This window comes from Notamacropus eugenii, chromosome 4 (assembly GCF_028372415.1).
Source record: "Notamacropus eugenii isolate mMacEug1 chromosome 4, mMacEug1.pri_v2, whole genome shotgun sequence".
NCBI lineage: Eukaryota > Metazoa > Chordata > Mammalia > Diprotodontia > Macropodidae > Notamacropus > Notamacropus eugenii.
Window position 1 is genome coordinate 287,347,559 of NC_092875.1, and position 21,132 is coordinate 287,368,690.

Sequence of the window (21,132 nt, forward strand, 5' to 3'; positions counted from 1 at the left end):
AGAACAGATAGAGTCTAACCAGGACAGAGAAAGAGTACAGCACAACTATTACCTTCTCTGAAACTGGACAGTAGGCCTCTTTAACGCAGCCTAGGATAGCACTCATTCTTTTGGCTGCCATATCATAGGGAGCATATTGAATTTATAGCCTACTATAATTCCTACATGTTTTTCACAAGGCTGATTTCTAGCCATGCTCTCCATGCTTTGTCTATTTTTTCAGAAAAGCCATTTGGAACTATAACTAAATAGCTATTAAACTGTGCATGCCCACTGACCTCTCCTCCTACACTATGCAATCCAGTCAAACTACCGGACTTCACTCCTTCCTGAGTGAGCTTCCATTTGCCTCCCCAGGCTTTTACATCAGCTGTCCCAAATGCCACCCTCCTCATCTCTACCTCAGAGAGATCCTCTACTCTGAAGAAATAGCTCAAGTACCCCCTGCACAAAGCTTTTTCTCATTCCTCCACAAAGCTAAGGCATTCCCTCCCAGGGTGCCTTGTATATATTTGCATTTGTTCACTTTGTGTTTATACTGTATATACTTACATACATATCTGCTATCTCCCCCGATAGAAGATAAGTTCCTCATCAAGTGGGTATTGTTTCTTTGTTATTTAAATCCTCAGAGTGCCGCACAATGCCTGGTATGTTAATTATTGCTTAATAAACACTTGACTTACTGACTGGGATGTAATCCCAAAATGAGACAGTCCTTCCCCTCAAAGGGTTAATGTTCTATTAGGGTAAATCAACATGTTCATATATGTAAATGAAAAATATACACATAGTAAAAATACAAAATAATTTTGTTTGGGAGGGGTATGATGTCTTCCTCTTTTTTCTTTTCACCTCCAATTTCCTTCTTTAACATCTCAGGATGATTGAGATTAACTGGTTATCTCCAGAAGCTGTCTATAAATGTGATTTTTCCCTTTACACTGCTTACTATTTTGCTGATCTGGGAATTTTATAATTTTGTAAGGAATTATCCACTTTTCAAAAGATTTTCAAGTCTATTAGCATGGGGCTATATGAATCTGATGATTTACTTGTTTTTCCCTTGTGATATCCCTTTTCTCATTTCTAATTTTGGTTACTTGATTTGGTAGCTATGTTGTTGATTTTTTTTTTGTTTTTCATTGGACCTGTGATTTTATTGTAGGCAACCATGACAGTATGGAAGGAAGGGAAAAAAATTCAAACACACACAGTTTCTCTATAAACGCATAATGAGTAAGCTCTATCTACCAATGCATGTTGGTACCTGCTCTATAACTTACAGTCTTAGAAAGGTGTCTGTGACATTAAGCCATTAAGCAACTTGACCAGTGTCAGGTAGCCAATAGGTCCTTCTGGCTAGCTCACCAGTGCCACTATACCATTTTTCCTCTCAATTAATTTTGTAAATCTTTTAAAAGAATAATGGCTACTTTTCTTTATCATTTCCTTGTTTTCTTGTTACCAGCTCTTTTTATATTATTATTAGCTGTTCTTTTGGTTATTTCTATTTTTCTGGTCCTTTATACATTTTCCAAGTTAAGTAAAGGTTCAACTCAAGATTGTTTCTTTTTCATCTCTCCATACTGGTTTCGTCACCTGCAAGTATGACAAGTATATCTTCTATGACTTCATTCAAGTTAACTGATAACAATGTTGAAATGCACATATACCCAAGGCACTTAACTAGAGATTTTCCTCCAAGGTGACATCAACCACTGCTGGCTACACTTTGGAGCCATAGTCATTCAACCAATTCTGAATCTCCTTGACTGTACTATTTTTAAAAATTTCTCTTTTTAAAAAAAATTAGGAATCTAATTGAGATCTCTAAATATTAACATTTCCATATACAAACAGGAAAAGAAAAAAGAGATCTGTATGTGCAATTGTGAATCTATGTACAGTCTGGGTTTTTTAAAATATGTATTACATTAACATGATAGTATCAATATTGCTTCTCTACTTTGTCTTCTAATCTTCCTTTTGCTCTATTTTGCATATTTTTTAAGTCTTTCATTGAAAATCCTTCCTTTTTTGGGTGTGTGGGGGAGGGTATCACTATCACTATTCTTCCACTCTCCTCCCCATACTCTCTACCCTCACAATTCCTTCATCCAAGTAGAGGTTTTCCTTTTAACAAGTATAGCAAAGTAAAACAAATTCATACAACGGCTGTTTAAAAATGTTTATTATGCACCTCTAGTTATCACCTCTATGCCAAAAGAGAGCATGTTTCAGCTTTACTCTTCTGGAGTCATGACTGATCACTACCTAAGTGTCCTATTATTTAGCTCGATATCCCTTTGTCCACAAGGATAGCATGAGAGATTTTGTCAAAGGCTTTCAGGGAATCCAAGTATATCAATCTCACCATTTTCCTTGATTTGCCAATCTAGTTAGTTCCTCAAACAAAAACTGAATGAGGGTTTACCCTGTTTCCTATGAATCTTTGTTGGTTTTTATTGACTGCTATTAACTATTCTAAATTCTGTGAATTATAATTTATTTTTATTCTATATGTTCACATAAACTTAAAAAGCTCTAGTTCTGGATGTGTGTGACTTATGCAACTTATCAGTGTGTCTGACATCAGGAATGTGTACCTTTTCATAATTAAAAAATCATGGAAATTCCTTTATATACAACAAAATTAGATACTTAATAAACATAATCCTGAGATAAAGATTCATTAGGACATAAGGTATTTGGAATAAGAAACCATATTCAGAAAAATTACAAATTTATATTAGAAAACTGGATAGATTAATTTTAACACTTTTATGTAAATTTACATCTGTAAATTAAAAATCCAGCACACTTATCACTAAAAAGATTAATAATGATAAACCTCATTATACTCTGTATTTGAACAGCATTTTATACTTTCCACTATTTTTAACCATCTGATCTCATTTGATTTTTACATAAAAGTCAATCTACAAAGATTAAAAATACTGCTAGTATTACATAGTTACAATGAAAAATGTTATTACAGCATAAAAAACTTTTAAAGGGAACTATTACTGTTTTTAAATGGCATATGGCATCATACTCTAATAAATTTGAGGCAACTGGAATTCATTAAAAATGACTTTTTCAATAAAAAAATAAAATGGCACAGCAGAAATTTTCTAGGCCAATGGTTTACTAAAAACTAAATATAAAGCTGAATTTAACAAGGCCTGTGCTTCCAAATTTTAGGTAGAAATGTAAATACTGTTATTGAGAAGTCCTGACAACATTTAGCTATTTATTAATTTTCTATTTAAAAGATTTCATTTATTGTTAAGAATATTAGAAAATCAATTACATCTTTGTCTTATAAAGTTCTCACCAATATATAAGTTAGCTCTCTCCAACTTTTTTCCCTCCCTCCTATTTCAATGTGTTAAAACTGACTGTAACTGAAGTACAGATTTTCTTCATTTACTTTGCTTAGAGGTTTATATATCCTGTTCTTAAAATTTACATTCTTGTGAATGAATGGAATGTCTTCTAATTATTTTCTTCCCATAATACTAAGTTAGATTGTTTTCACTGGCTCTTTATTACCCCCCCCCCCCCCCCCGTGAGTAAGCATTTCTGAGATAAAAAAAGATATGTCTTTATACTTCCATACACTGTAAAATTTGAAAAATGTTTTTAAATGGTCTAAAGTATATTGAAAAGAAAATGTTCCATTAAATTTAGATGAAACATCACTACAGAAATGTATCTTTTTTGAAAAGACACAATAATGTAGTAGTAAAAACACTGAACTTACAGTCAAGAGACCTAGATTCAGGTCTTGGCTCCAAGATTAAATTAGTTGTATAACTACAGACAAGTCATTTTACCTCTCTGAAAAAGGAAATGTTTTCTTTTATTTAAAATGAAGAGTATCTACCTCACAAGGAATCTTAACATGAGTTTTTAACTGGCTCACATTTTATTGTTACAATTTTCAAGAACCAAAGAATAGCTCATTTATAATAAAAACAGTAAAAATAAAAGCCATGATTATTAAGAATAATGGCTAGCATTTATAGAGTGCATTTTGGTTTACAAAATGCTTTCTATGTGTTATTTCATTTTATCCTCACAACAACCTTGTCACACCCACATTCATTTGTTCATGGACCTCAAGATTAGCCACTACTATGAGGAACCTAAAACAAAATTCCTATTTTATTAGTAGTTCAACAGAAAACAAGATTTGTCCAAAGTCATGAGTTAGTTAGTCAACCATTAAATTATAAATGAGAGATTATCTCTATGGATATATATGAAGCTAATAAAGAACAACCAGTATGTATCACTTTTATTTATTGCCTATATTTGGCAGGTGAGTTATATTGTACACTTAAAAAATTATCTTAATAATAAAATTTCAGTACTTACTGCTTGGTTTTCCATACGTGCAAATATAACATTTAACATTTGAGTAAGAGTAGCTTTGGCTGTTGTCTGATTGATTAGATTTTTGCTTGCTAGATATATATTGTAACATGTTCTTACAGCTTGCAACACAGTTCCTTCATGAATTTCTATGTGCTGTGATGTTACTGCGGTAAGCAAAGCCTAAAAAAATAAAGCATATCATTAAAACAATGTTTTTCTTTCTCCAAAGTTACTCCACAAAACACATTTACATATAGTACTTTTGTATGAAATCAAAACTTTAAAATACTGCAATAGGTCTATTTTTGAAAAGTAGCAGGAAATCAATTAGAGTATAATTAACTTGGGAAATTCTTCAATAAAATAATCATTATCCTATTTTACCTGCTGTAAAACGAACACGTCGGGTTTTCTTAAATCAAGGTATACATGCTATGGTTTCAAGGGAAAGAATTCTTTCATAAATCTTTCTCTTCCAAAAGTATAATACTTTGTACTCTGACGTAAAGACATAATGTACAAGGCAAAAAAGCAGGACTGCTAAAATTGGAAGGTTCATAAAACATGACTGTTTTTTAAGCAGTAGGAAACTTTTCACATACTCACTATTTGGAAGAGAGTAAGATCTATGAATTAAGACTTTTCCAACACACACCTTAACCACCACAGTCACTGTCAGACAATGTGAAGAGAGATATCGATTTAATTACACATGGCAAGATAAGCTTAAAACAAAGGGTGACAAGATCCACAAGGTTTCATTTTCCTTACTGCATTACTCCAGGAAAAAAACCTCAGACTTTTATGTGTGTGTGTGACACAGGATAGTGCTATATTACCCTATAATATTGTGACTAGACCTCTTGAAGCATTGATGTTCTGGCTTGTGTTAATAGTGAATCTGCCTTTTCGGCTACTAGCCCATAAGCTCCTTGATTATACTTAATACAGTGCCTAGCACACAACAAGCACTTAACAAATTTTTGACTCCAGACAAATTAACAAATTTTAATCCTCCAGAATGCCTACATTGATGTCATGTTCATAAGTGTTCAACAAATATCTGAAAAGTTGAACTGCACTGATTTATTACATAGTTTAAGATATATTGCAGATGAAAATCATAGCAGGAAAAAATTATTTATATCATCAAATAAAGACCTAATGTAAGTCTTTTCCACAGGTGCTAAGTCTTTTTGCAGCAATGTGGTATGCTGGAAAAAAGTACTTGAATAAGTATCAAAATATCTGGGGTCTCAGTCCTTGACTTGTCATTAACTATGAGACCTTAGATGAAGTATTAACGTCTGTGAACCACAGTTTACAAACTAGTAAACATAGGTATGTCTGGTAATCAGGATTATTAAGAAGATCAAATGAGATGCCAAAGAATCTGATATGTATGCAAACTATGAAACACTATTCAAATATAAACTATTATATTTAGTTTAAATTTCAAGTTTGTTTATTATATATCTTTTGTATTTTTGCCTTTAGTTGTTTGCTTTAGATTCAAGTTGATAAAAGAAACGGGCTCAGTTCTTTACCACCCTATTGGTATACAATATATAACATAATTAAGTACACACAGACATAATACATATTTTTGGTGCATGAAGTTAGCCTTGATGTAGATAAAGAAGGAATACTGACAAAAAGTAGTTTCCTTAATAGCAGTTAGATGAGGATGTCTTAATCTGGAGTCTGGGAACTTAAATTTTTTTTCTATAATTATAATTCAATATGAGTGGTTTCCTTTGTAATCCTACATATTCTATTTTATGCATTTGAAAACATTATTCTGAGGAGGTCATGAACCTCATCAGACTTCCAAAGAGGTTCAAGGTTAAAAACTCATGAGTTAGATGAATAATTACAATGACTCTCAAAAGACTAGAGAAATGCTAATGAGAAGTATTCAGGGTTTAAATTGAGTGGCATACATGTGCAAGATATACTTGTTTTACATAATAGGTGCTTAAGACAACCATTTACAGATACATTCCCCAAAAGTTATGCTATTTTTGTAGAAAGCTACTTCTGTAAAGTAATCCAATTTTCTCCAATAGTTTAGCAAACTACTTTTGACAAGGAACAGATATTACTAAATTAACTAAAAGCAAGTTAAGTTTCCTCTGGAGATTCATTGATAACATGGTAGCTATACTTTTGTGCATTCTGGCTAATACAAAACTGGGAATGTGCTTGTACATTTTTAAAAAAAACTCCAAGGTCACCTCTCCATTGCTAGCAGCCTATCACATGAAATTTTTAGATGTCTACACATTCAGTCATTAAGCATTTATCTAATACTTGCAATGTGTAAGTAACTAAACAAATGTAGTTCATTATTCCAGATTCCTAAATGTAGAGACCTCTTTTTAAAATAACTGCACCTAGTCCTCAACATTACCAAAGGATTGTATTCCAAAAATCTGTCTGTACATCAGTTATTTGGGAGCTAGAATTTATTTTTTCAAAGGAACTATGTTATATATTGCTGATAACATTTCTAGGCTATTCTACAAGAGATCATTTAATTCAAAATATAAAAAGGAAACAAGGAAAATATAAAAAGGAAGAACACTGAACTTAAAAGTCAAATGACCTGAGTTTTCTTGACTCGGTTACTCACTAGCTATGTTGGGCAAGTCACTAAACCTCTTTTTTGTCTCAATTTGATAGTCAAAATGGGAATAATAGGCCTATAACATGTACATTCAAATGACTGAGAGAGGTTAAAAAAATAAAAGTTTCCATCATTTTAATCTCTTTCAGCCTGCATCTGGGAATTATATTGGTTTAGGGAAGGCCTAGTACTGAAACTCCTTCTCCCACTACAGATCCTTTTAACTGCCTGGTGCTCTAAGGAACTCTGAAGGTCACAAGTTAAGTGTTTATGCATCAGAGGCAGGGCTTTAACCCAAGACTGGCTCTGATCACTATGCTTCTTGCTGATTATAAGAAAGCTTTTGATTTTGTAAAGAATTCCTTCAAAGTTTTGTCTTTTTTTTAAAAAAAACAACAATATCCTATTTTTCCCAATTTTAAATTTTCATTTAAACGTTCATTTTTATTTTGAATTCCAAATTTCTCTCTTCATTATGTAAAACATGCTTCCACATAAGTCATGGTGCGAAAGAAGAAACAGACCAAAAGAGAAAAAAAAACCATACACACAAAAAAGTGGAAAACAGTATGCTTCGATCTGCATTCAGACTCCATCAGTTCTTTCTTTCTCTGGGTGTGGATAGCATTTTTCATCACAAGTCCTTCAGAACTATCTTCCATCACTGTATTGCTAAGGATAGTTAAGTCATTCACAGTTGATCATTGCACAATATAGTTATTATTGTGTACAATGTTCTCCTGGTTCACTTTTCATCAGTTTGGATAGATATTTCTAAGTTTTTCTTAAATCAGCCAGCTCATCTTTATTTTTTCTTAACTTTATTTTAGACTTAAGGTTCAGAACACAAATACCAAGTAGAGAAAAGAAACAAAAACATCATAAACTTAAATACAAAGGAAAAAAAAAGCATGTCCTGTGCACAGCAAACATAAAAGGATTCAAAATATGTAACAACAAATTTTCAATTCAAGAAAGCCTATATGATAAGTAATACGTGTTGTGTTGAGAATTGTCCATTTTTTCTTTGCTTCCTTCTGAGTTTTCTTCTGTTCTCTGCTGTGTACTTTTTTACTTCGTTCTTCCCCCCCCTTCCCTCCCTCCAGAAGGCTACCCTAAAATTTAGCTATGTTTCTCTATAGCTATAGATATATATATCTACATGCATACATACATACATACATATATAGACATACACATTTTCAAACACATTCTATTCCTAATCTTTGTTTTTATATTTGTGCATATCTCATTTCCTATCCTTCCTGCCTCCTTTACTTTACTTCTACCCACTACCTTGCCCTCCTATTACCTGCCTACCCCCCTCCAAGGATCCCTCCCCTATCCTCCCATCCCTATAAATCTAAACACCCTTCTATACCTCCTTTTACCTATTCTCTCATTTTCCCTTTTAAAAATTCCTCCATTGTCCTCTTCCCCCTCCCTTTTGCCCCTACCATTTTATTTCTTCTGAATTTAGAAGACTTATGTATTGTTCCTTTTTAAACCCATTCCTGATTCTGGTAGATGACCAGAACTACCAGCCTTCTTCCCCCATCTAATTCCTCTGTATCCATTCTTCCTCTTGCATCTCATTTGTATAAAATAATTACTCTTTTTAAGCTGTTTTTACTTCTTAAATTCATATCATAATCATGTTTACCCCAATCTTTCTTATGAGCTACCCAATTATTAATAAGAATCTTAGACACATATTTTATTTTTTATGTGTATAAAAGGTAAACAGTCTGTGCTTATGAATCCTTTATAATCAGTCTCTGGTGTATATTGTATATCTTATGTTTCTCTTGGTTCTTGCATGTCAAATCCTCTATTAAGTTCAGGATTTTTTAAAACAAAGTCTTGAAAGTCTGAAAGTTTATCAAATATCTATTTTTTTCCATTCAGGATACTACTTAAGTTTGCTGGGTGTGATATTTTTGGACAGAGCCCCAGTTCTTTTGCTCTTTGATACACTGTGTTCCAAGACCTGTAGTTCTTTAATGTCTCTGCTGCTAAGTTTTGTATGATTCTAACTGTGACATCAGTATATTTAAATTGTTTTAATACTGATGGTTTTAATATTTTATCCTTGAGCTGGGGGTTTCAGAATTTGACTATCATATTCCTATGAGTTTCCCTCATAGAACCTCTTTTAAGTGGCAATTGATGGATTTTTTTCTATTTCTACTCCTCCCCCCCCCCCCCACCTTATTCTAATACTTCAGGACAATTTTCTTTAATTATTTCTTGTATTACTATAGCAAGATCATTTTTTTAATCATATCTTTCAGTCTGATTATTTTTATATTTTCTCTTCTTGATGTATTCTCCAAATCTGTTGTTTTTCTTATGTTTCACTTTCTCTTCTATTTTTTCATTATTCATATTTTGGTTAATTATTTCTTGATCTCTTATAATTTCGCTGACTTCACTTGGCACAATTCTAATTTTCAAGGTGTTATTTTCTTCCCTAAGATTCTGGATCTCCTTTTCTAATTCTAAACTTTCTTCTTTTTCTTAGATTTTTCTTCTTTCTTTTAGTTTTTCTTCCATCTGTCATTTGATTTTTAGTCTTCTTTAAGATCTTCTATAAATTCTTTTTGGGCAGATGACCATTTGACATTACTCTTTGGGTGTTTCTTCACTTCAATTTCCTTCTCTGGAGATAAACTCCAATCATCTCTATTCACATAATAGTTTTCTATGTTTGGATTCTTTCTCCTTTGCCTATGCATTTTTTTGTGTGGTAATAGCTTAATTTTTGTAATCACCTCTAGCCCTAGGATATGAGAGATGGTGCCTCTTGCCCCAGATCTTAGTTCTCCCTCTAGCCTGGAACCAAAGCCACACCTTTCTGTGCCACTGCCTCTGCACTCCCAGGCCCTGTGCTGGTTGCTTCTTGCCTCTGCTGGTTCCTTCTGGCCTCTGCTGCTCCTCACAACACAGCTGGGTCTGGTGTTCCTTATCAACAACAGTTCCTTCAAACACCCAACTCTCCTCCGTATGAGCAATGATTCGGAGAAGCAGCCTCTCCAACCAACTAACCCCAGGACTTGCTGGTTGTTGTTAAAACAGAACCTAGCGTGGAGGTGTTTACTCTTCACAGAGACTAAACCTGGTCCTGGGATTTTTCTTCTCAAATCATCCCAGGAAGACACCAGTTGTGCCCCGGTGCTTCTTTATCTCCACCCACTCTTTGTCCTAAGGTGCTATTTTAACTCTTTTGTGGGGGAAGTCTTGAGAGCTTGGAATTTTCTGACCTAATCTGCCATCTTCCCAGAATCCTCTTTGCTCATAATTTATTATAGCACCAGAGTATTCTATAACATTCATATACCACAAATTGTTCAGGCATTCCCCAATTAATGGACATCCCCTCAATTTCCAATCCTTTGCCACCTCTGAAAGAGCTGTTAAACATTTTTGTACATATAGGTCCTTTACACTTTTTAAAAATTTCTTGTGGGATACAGACCTAGTAGTGGTATTGCTGCATCAATGGGTACACATAGCTTGATTGCCCTTGGGGTATAGTTCCATATTGCTCTCCAAAACAGATGGATCAGTTCACAACTCCACTAAAAGGGCATCAGATACTTCTGGATTTTCCCATATCCTCTCCAATATTTATCATTTTCTTTTTCTGTCATACTAACCAATCTGATAAGTATGAGGTAGTACCTCAGAACTATTTTAATTTGCATTTTTCTAATCAATAATAATTTAGAGCATTTTTCATGATTATAGATAGCTTTGATTTTTTCTTCCCAAAACTGCCTGTTCATGTCCTTTGACTATTTATTAACTGGGGAATGACTTGTATTCTTATAAATTTGACCCAGTTCTCTATATATTTTAGAAATTAGCCCTTTCTCAGAGACACCTGCTATAAAAATTGTTTCCCAGCTTTCTTTCCTTCTAATCTTGTCTGCATTGGTTTTGTTTATGTAAAAACTTTTAAATTTGATATTATTAAAATTATCCATTTTACATCTCATAATTATCTCTTGCTCGGTCATAAATTCTAACCTTCTCTACTGATGACAGGTAAACTATTCCTTGCTCTCCTAATTTGAACCATTACGTTGAAATCAGGTACCCATTTTGACCTTATCTTGGTATACAGTGCAAGGTGTCTATACTTAATTTCTCCCATATTAGTTTCTAGCTTCCCCAGCAGTTTTTGTCAAATAGTAAGTTCTAGTCCCAAAAGCTAGGGTCTTTGGGTTTAGCAAACACTAGATTATGATGGCCATTTGCTGCTTTCTTGTGTACCTAATCCAATCACTGATTTACCCACCTCTTTATTTCTTAACAAGTATCAGATAGTTTGATGATTACTGCTTTATAATATAGTTTGAGACCTGGTACAGATAGGCCACCTTCACATTGTTTTTCATTAATTCCCTTGATATTCTTGCCCTTTTGTTCTTCTAGATGCAGTCTGTTATTATTTTTCTCACTCTATAAAATAATTTTTGGGATGGTACTGAATAAGTAAATTAATTTAGGTAGAATTGCCATTTTTCTTATTTGGCCTGGTCTACCCATGAGCAATCAGTATTTTTCCCATTGTTTAGATCTGACTTTATTTGTGTGAAAAGTATTTTGTTTGTATAGTTTGTATAGTTTCTGAGTTTGTCTTGGAAGATAAACTCCCCAGTATTTTATATTATCTACAGAAATTTTAAATGAAATTTTTTTTTCTACCTCTTGCTGCTGAACTTTGTTAGTAATACATAGAAATGCTGATGATTTATGTGGGTTTATTTTATATCTTGCAACTTTGCTAAAGTTGTTAATTATTTCAACTAGTTTTTTGGTTGATTCTCTAAGTATACCATCATATCATCTGCAAAGGGTGACAGTTTTGTTTCTTCATTGTGTATTTTAAGTCTTTCAATTTCTTTTTCTTCTCTTACTGCTATAACTAACATTTCTAGTACAATATTCAATAATAATATTGATAATGGGCACGCTTGCTTCACCCCTGACCTTACTGGGAAGACTTTTAATTTTCTTAGTAACCCATTACAGATAATGCTTGCTGATGGTTTTAGAAAGATACTACTTATGATACTGCTTTGTTTTCCACGAATCTATAAGGTCACAAAAATTCCTGGGATAGACAGAGACTAAGACATAAAGCAAGAAGAGTGCCAAATGTCTTTACCAATATCACACTTTTTGAAGGCACTAGCAAATGAAAGATGTCTTGAATAAAGTGCAAGTGGAAGAAAGGTTCCCTACAGTTGACAAGACGCTCTGAATTGTAGAAGTTTACAACTGATATACAAGTTCCAGACTAACTCTATCAAATCCCCAAATACTATAGGTCTTCTTTAATAAAATCCAAAGCCATTCAAAAGACTGAACTATCTAGACAATAAAGGAAGAAAATAGACACATGGTGTTGTTTTTTCCTTCTGAGATTATGACAATTTGGATGAGCAACTCATAGAATTGGTTCATCACATGTATATTTATGTCCTGAATTATAGACAATGAACTGAGTCCAGAACTAAACATTCTCCTCAGAATTTCAAAATATATGACAGCATATGAATTAGTAGCAGAAAAAGGATGCATCACAACACAAAATCTAGATAACACCAGACTCTTCAAAATATTCAGACTAAACAACTACAACCCAATTAAAGTAACATGTGCAATAATGTGCATACTTAACAAGCAGCTAGGTAAAAGAAACACAATCTTATTACAAGGACCAGTGAGCACAGGAAAAAGTCTAATTGCTCAAAATATATGTGAGTTAGTTGGTAATGTTGGATGCTACAATTCATCCAATGTAAACTTTCCTTTCAACGATTGCTGCAACAAAAACATTATATCGATTGAGGAAGCAAGAAACTTGGGGCAGCAAGTAAACCAATTTAAAGCAATAATGTCAGGACAAAACAAGATTATACCAAAAAGGAAAGGGCAGCAAGTCCATTGAACCACCTCCAATAATAATGACATCTAATGAGGACACTACTTGTCTCAAAACTGGCTGTGAAGTAAGACCTGAGCACGCTGAGCCAATCAAGCATAGGTGTGTAAACATCAAACTCACTAAAACCTTAGATGGTCGGTTTGGTATCATTGAAGACCGTGATATACCAAACACATTCAAAACTCTAGAAAATATGGGCTACTATCCAACAATGGCATCATACATTGAGCACTGGAATGATGTGCCTCAATGGTCAGAGAACTGGGAGGAGTCAACTGACATAAAAGAGAAACCTAGCACGCCAGAGGTAGTCACAGAAGTAGAATAAGAATGGGAGCTAGTCAGCAACGGCGGCAGCACTGATGCCTGGTTAAGACGATCACAAGACAGCTTCAAAACAGGAGTGGATTTGTAGAGAGGCTGACAACAACTTGGGCAACAGCTCCAACACAACTGAACCAACAGAACCAACCGTCTCGGAAAACCCAGGTAAAGGAACAAGTCTGCCTCAATAGACTCAACAATTCTAATGGGACTTTGATGACTAGTGGCTTGATCAAGAAATGGAGTGTGTCTTCCTATAGATGCCCAACACAAACACACCTAGACAAGGTAAGCCACTAAGCTACATTTCCTCACAAAACACTAACCATCTAACTAACACTACACTAATGAAATGTAACTCTCTGGCTTACAGGTTACACGTTACCTGGATACAGGTACCTTGGACTGGGGAATATTTGACCAGGGAGAACCAACCAACCCAAGTGATCAAGATGCCAAAGAACATGACCAACATTATCATCTTATACAACAACTGGAACATAACCCTTACTCCTACTTCAACGAAGCTGGCACTAAATTTATCTAACAAACAAAGCAACTGACTGGGGAGGCTGGTTTGGAAACAAAGCCTTCAGAATAAAGAGTGCCACTGCTCCTGAACTGGCTCCTCCAACAACAAAAACAAACCGTGAGTAAAAAAAGACCAGCACCTAAACACATATTCGTCAACTTAGCTAAAAAACGTAGAGTACTAGGAGTAAAAGCTAAGGAAAATATGACAGACTCAACATTCTGAAAGTATGGACTTTTCACAAGAAGGAAGAGATGGACCTAAAGAAACTGTGGGGGGAAAGAGGAGGTGGGGTAGGGAAATCAACAGGAAACTATAATAACACAACTAAGTGGTCATTTGAAGGAGAATATGTAACCATCACATGTAATATATCTAGACACATAATTCTAAAAGAAGCTGACAGCTCAGAATACTCACTACAAATAACCAAACCAACCAAATCATCTGCTCAAAGCAGAGATGATTGGAGAGACAATTCTCATGCTCAAATACTAACACCATGGCTCCTACTAGATACAAATGCTTGGGGGGTATGGATGAGTCCAGCTAGCTTTGCTCACATGGCATATGTTTGCAAACATATAGAATTAACAGACTTGGAACAAAAATATTCAACATCAGCATAAAAACAGTAACTCAAACAGCAGAAACACCACCACAAACACAATACACAAATGGCAACAGCAACAACGCTAATAGCTGAAGACACAAACAACATATTTCCATGGGGGTGTGACTGAACACTAATATCAACATAGGCTACAAACCATGGCAAACCAACCAACTAATGCAATATGGATACTACTTTAATTCTCTTAATGACTTTACTGCCTACTCTTTGCAAAAACAGGCATCCAGTAAAATAGAAATATATATATTCCTAACATTTGAAAACTCAATACCAATTGAAATGCTAAGAACTGGAGATAGTTGGTACAACGGGGAATATAAATTCAAGTGTAACAAAGTAAATCTAAGAAGAAATATACAAGATACCAGAAAACTTGGCAGAGCTCCAAGAATCAAGGCAGATTATGATTCTCCCAATATGGCCGAAGTGGTGGAATCAGACAAAAACTGGGGAGCTAGAACAGGCAGACCAAACACAGTATACTCGGAGGCTATAAGAAAGAGACAACACCAAGTAGGACACCTATTTCCAGAATATATTTTTGAGGTTGGTAAAGGGGACTCAGCAATTGCAGCAGGGCCAATAGGAGCTCAATCTGTCAAAGTTAACAGAGGAGAATCAGGAAATGTCAATGCTTGGGTAGAAGATGAAAATGGTACATAGAAAGTGGTTTACGACTACGCACATGGAGCAAAGGAACCAGGAGATACTGTCTCAGATGATGGAAAAATAACAGAAAACACTTGGTGGATGCAAGAACAGGCCTCAGAAACAACAAACTCTTAGTGGCAAAAAAGTACTGGGGGTGGGCCAGGAGCTCTAGCAAATGCCCTAGACCCAGCAGACAGTTCACAATACCAACCAGTACCAAACTCAATAAACACATATAGTGATTTTACTTCAGTTGACAATATTGGACCTGTATATCCACATGGACCAATATTTGACAAAGAAGGGCACTATGACAAACCAGCATCTCTCAAAACTTTAGCACCACTCACATGGCAAAACAACCCACCAGGGCAAATATTTCTAAGACTGACTCCACAATACACTGACCAAGTTGATGAAAATCAAATAAAAAATGCTAAAATAAACACCGTTGCATCATTCTACTAGAGAGGCAAACTAACCATCAAAGGAAAACTAAGGGTTCCTCACACCCTCAATCCATCAACACCAGTATTTGAATTCCTTAACTACAAACACTGGGTTCCAGATCAGGCAGGAAAGATTGCATTCCCAATTATGCCTGGAAAACAAATCTCATGCATGGCCTTTTCATTATGATGTACTTAATTGGTTGATTTTATTTGCATTGCAATGTGTGAAAAACAAAGCTTGGCTAAGTAAATTGAAAAAAGTCTGTGATCATTAGTAAATAAGAATAAACTACACTGTCTATGGGTGAACCAACCAAGCAAGATATCTGCATTGAATATGGGGCGGGTGGACGGGCATGCCATTCACTGGCCATACATACCTCCCACACCACACACTAACCAACCAACTAGTTGGATGGATATGAGAGATTATAGAGCACTTTCAACTGTGTCAAGCTACACTGTTTTGATATCAATGTTATCCCGGTAAAGGTACATGGTTGCAAATCATAAAACACTATAATTTTAGAAGAACCACACTGGTATCTGTGAAACATTTAAAGAACAAAAGGAACATGAGCAACACATTGGATAGATCTTATATGGAACTCTTATATCATCACAATGTGAGGTATTAATTATTTCTTGCTTAAAATGCTATCTCAATGTAGTACGGAAGTTACCTTGGGGTCTTAAAGGATATACTAGTGGACTTAGTCCAGTAATCCTGAGTCACCACTGAATGCACTGACCACCCTTTCCTCCTTTCCCCACTTTGACCCCTTGGTGACCAGTTTAACTCTATATTGTCTCTTCTCTTCAGTCTCCTGCCCCATCATCACATCACCAAGTGTGTCAAGTCTTAGCCTTGGATCACTCCCACTATCTACTTCCTTTGCTCTTAAACACATGCTGATGAATGAAGATGGAGAAAAATCTCACAGCTGTCTTGCCTGGGGCAACAAATAAATGTATGTTACACAGCCTCAGCTTGGTCCTCATTGTGGCTAGGCAATCCTTTTTACACCTCCCTACTGCCCCCCTCACCACATTGGTTTTTCCGAACCTTTTCATCCCTTCTGGAAACTCCCATGGTCCCCCTACCTTCTCAGCTGAAAACTGCCTCATATTTTACAGAAAAAATTGAGTCATCTGCTGTGAGTTCCTTTTTCATTCATCAAATATCACTCAGATGCCTTCTTTTGCTATTTCCACCTCCACCCTTCTCTCACATGAGCTAGCCCTTCTCTTTGCCAAAACCAAATCTTCTACATGCACAAATGGTCCCATTCCATCCCATCTACTCTAGCAGACTGCCTCCTCTATCATTCCCACTCATCTCCCTATCCACAACCTGCTTCTCTACTTCTACAAACATGCCCAGGTCTCCTGCATACTCAAAAGATCCTTAACTGATCTATTCATTTTCGTTATCATCCCATGTATCTCCTATCTTTTGTGGTGCCTTTACTTTCTCTCCTTTTACTCTCTTCTCCTTCATGCTCTTCAATGAAACAAAACTGTTCTCTCCAAAGTTATCAAAAAAAATTAATTCCAAAATCTACTGGCCTCTTCTCAAATCTCAGCATTCGTGACCTCTTTGCAACCACTGTTGATCACTTTCTCCTCCTTGACACTCTCTTCCCTCTAGGTTTTCAGGACACTTTCTCCTAGTTCTCCTCCTGGTCCTCAGTATCTTTTGCTGGATCTTCACACACGTCACATCCACTAACTGGATCAGTGTTCCACAGGGTTCTGCTCTGGGCCCTCTTTTCTTCTTTCTCTATATCATTTCCCTTGGTGAATAGAGAAGCCAGTAAAATTAAGAGGGGTTAAGAAAAGTTTCTTGTAGAAAATAGAATTTTAGCTGTGTCTTGGAGGAAGTTAAGGAAACCAGGATGCAGAGATGAGGAAGAAGAGCATTCCAGTTGTAGGAGACAGCCAATGAAAATGCCTATGATTGGGAAATGGAATATCTTGTTTGAGGAAAGGCAGAGAGGCCAGTGTACTAGCTCAAAGAATAAGAGGCCACGGGCTCATCAGCTCCCTTGGATTCCCTTATTATTTCTGATGATTCCCATTATCTACCTCTCTAGCTCTAAACCTCTCTGCTGACCTCTAGCTTCACATTTCCAAGTTCATATTAAACATCTCACACTGGATGCCCCACAGGTATCTTAAACTCTACATGTCCAAAACTGAACTAATTTCTTTCCCCTCCAATCCTCCCTCCTTCTAAAACTTCCTACTATTGTTGAGGGTAACACCACCCTTCCAGTCACTAGGACTCTCACCTTAGATGTCATCTTTGATTTCTCATTCTCTCTCATCACCCCCTTTCCAAATATGAGCTGTTGCCAAGAACTGTCAATTTTACCTTTGTACACCTCTCAAATATTCCACCTTCTCTTCTCAGATACTACTATCCTAGTACAGGCCTTCATCTCCTCATACCTAGACTACTACATAACCTACTGGTTAATCTACCAGTCTCTCCCCACTCCAATCCATACTCTACTCAGTTGCCAAAGAGATTTTCCTAAGACGCAGGTCCAACTGTGTCACATCCCCCATTAATAAACTCCAGTGCCTTCCTATCACATCAAGGACCAAACAGAAATTCTCTGTTCAAAGTCACTGTTAACTAACCTCTCCCCCCGCCCCACCCCAATTCCAATCTTCTTAAATCTTATACTAGTACTTCCTTCTTCCTCCCCCCTGGCCACTTATTCTTTGAGCTAGTAATACTGGCCTCTCTGCCTTTCCTCAAACAAGAGATTCCATTTCCCAGCACCAGGCATTTTCGTTGGCTATCTCCTATGCCTGGAATGCTCTACTTCCTCATCTCTCCATCCTGGTTTCCTTGACTTCTTTGAAGTCACAGCTAAAATTCTACTTTCTAGAGAAAACCTTTCTTAAACCCTCTTAATTTTATTGCCTTCTCTAGGTTGATTATTTCCTATTTATCCTGTATACAGCTTGTTTATATGTGGTTATTTGTATGTTGTCCCCTCCGTTACATAGTGAGCTCCTCAAGGGCAGAGACTGTCTTTTGTTTTTCCCTGTATTCCCAGTACTTATCGAAGGGCAGGGACCATAACAGGTGCTTAATAAATATTTATTGATTGATCAACTTTGTTCTTAGAACACAGGTCAAAGCAAATATAAAAATTAGAAAAAAGGATAAAAATGAAAAAGGCATTATGTGTGATTACATCAGCTTCAACTCATCCTGTTTAAACAGCTGTTGGCTTTTAAAAATAAGAAAAGGACAAATTCAAAAGAAGCTTAACTGAGGCCAAATTGTTACCACAAAAGAAGCTAGAATACCAGAATCATGCTAAAGAGAAAAAGATGGCAAGATTGCTACATTTGTAAAACATAAGGAAGTCAGTATGATGGAGTGGAAAGAATAAGAGATTTGGAATAAGTAGGTCTAGACCTACTTATGTGGAATTTTGGGTGTGGAAACTCCCCTGACCAGGGAGATTAGCAAGTCAGTTGTAATTTCTGATCCCAGAGAATGGCCTGGAGTATTGAAGTTATTTAAGTGACCTGCCCATGGTGATACTGTTGGGAATACGTCTGAGGTAAGATTTGAATGGAAGTTTTCTTGAGTCCAAGGCCAGCCTTCTATCCACTGTCTAATGGTGTCTCTTATGAGGAAGGTAATGCAAATAATACTTTCTGTTTTACAGATGAGGAAAATGGCTCAGAGAGCTTAGTGACTTGCTCATAGTCATAAAATTGTGTAGATAACAAAGGTGCAATATGAACTCATATCTCCAGAGTTCTATGTGCGCTAGAGTAGTTGCTTCTAAGCTTCAAGATGTTATTAATGACTATAACTGGATGACTAACAATCTCTTTGAGCCTCAGTTTCTTCATCTATGAAATTAAGATGATAATACCTATCTAAGCTCTCTCTGAAGCAGAAGGTGTAAGTCTCTGAACCTATTGTTTAAAATATCGTCCCCAAAATCTCAGTGCATTTCTAAACCCTCAATAGAGGAATTCACTGAGACTTTTGGGACAGACTCCCTGTATTTCAATATAACTGGTTTCCTTCGAAATTTATGTATTTTAAAAATATGTTTAGAAGCATTGTTTTGAGAAGGCACTGGCGACTGGCAATTGCTCGAAAGGGCTAAGCTCAAATAAGATAAATGCATTTCAGTGCTCTATAAACTGTAAGGCTCGGTTATAATTTGAATAATATACAAGCAGAAATACTGAATCTAACCATCACCTAATACAAGGAACACATTTTTGCATAAGAACAAGAGTACTATCAATTCTGGATGCCAAAAATATATTTTACTTAACTACAGGCACTGGTAGTAAGACTAGTTAGTCAATAAACTAGCATTTATTAAGCACTGACTATGTGCTAGGCACTGTGCCTTTGAGGCAGTAGGAATGAAATTTTTATTGGTGACAGATCCTATAGCCTAGAATAGAGGCTCCAAAAGTAGAAGTAAGGCAGTGAGAATGGAGTACATATGTTTTTAAATGGGGAGCAGGATGGAAGGTAGGAAAAGTGAAATGGGGGCATCTCTGACACTTCAGTTCTGGAGAGAACTGTAATCTATACCAAAGTATTATTATTAGATCACTAAGGACTTTAAAAATGAGAGTACACTGTACTACACTAAAAGGGCCATCCCTTGACTCATTTCTTAAAAAGGCCTATTCACTAAATGGGCATTACCTCACTCAAAGTGAGAACCTCAAAAGGCCTTAGCCTAAAAGGGCCGGGTCTCCCATTACATCCTGGGCCATCTCTAGTTGTCCTGATAAATATTTGGCCACTGGATCCAGATGGCTCTGGAGAAGAAAGTGAGGTTGGTGACCTTGCACAGCCCTCTCTCATTCAAAACAAAGTCAACTGCAAGTCATGTCATCATTTTCCTGATGTCATGGTGCTCTTCGAAGTCAAAGGACAAACACAACAACTTTATACTAAGGACTTCCTAGTACTAGATTAACTAAATGGTCCAAGAATGGGTTAAAGGCTGCCTAAAAGAAGCTAACATACTGAAATCTTATTTTATAATGGATAGCATTATAGTAAGATTCCAATGTAGTAATACTCAAATACAAGTATTAACTTTCCGTAACCAATTACCTTTATTATTTGCAATTGGACCCCTTCATCTGTTTGAGGACCTTGGAAACAGGCACATATTGTCTCAATAATTCTATCAATTAATTTTTTGCCAGGAGTAGTATTATCTGGAGCATTGCCAGTTAAGTGTCCATAAGCAATAAGTTTCTGGAAAAGGAAAAAGGACAATTGTCAATCCTCAAAGAGGAGTTAGAACACTTGTTACAAACATATATATCCTTATTATTAGTTACCAAACATTCAACTTCAAGGTGCTATGTACTAGAAGGATCTATGATTTCTCATCATAGGGCATTTCAATCACAAACAAGTATCTATGACTTAGTTGATAAGTCCTAGGGAATTTCCTGATATGTCCATAAATTAAATGATTTTCTCAGCTTCACATAGCCAGTAAGCATAGGAGGTAGGATGTTTTGAGATACTTTGGCAAAAGA

At 35.8% G+C, this 21,132-nt stretch overlaps 1 protein-coding gene across 3 annotated transcripts in view; it reads right to left on the minus strand.

The window, feature by feature from the left end:
- Positions 1-21,132, minus strand: part of ARFGEF1 (ARF guanine nucleotide exchange factor 1) — a 172,462-nt gene that overhangs the window by 115,942 nt on the left and 35,388 nt on the right. For all 3 annotated transcript variants that reach the window (XR_011966130.1, XR_011966129.1, XM_072604742.1), the window contains exons 4-5: positions 20,696-20,842; positions 4,387-4,566 (exon numbers count right to left, since the gene is read on the minus strand). Coding sequence is in view for 1 of the 3 variants with exons in the window: in XM_072604742.1 (XP_072460843.1) it covers positions 4,387-4,566; positions 20,696-20,842 (327 nt within the window). In the remaining 2 variants the exon portion in view is untranslated. The remainder of the gene's footprint in view (positions 1-4,386; positions 4,567-20,695; positions 20,843-21,132) is intronic.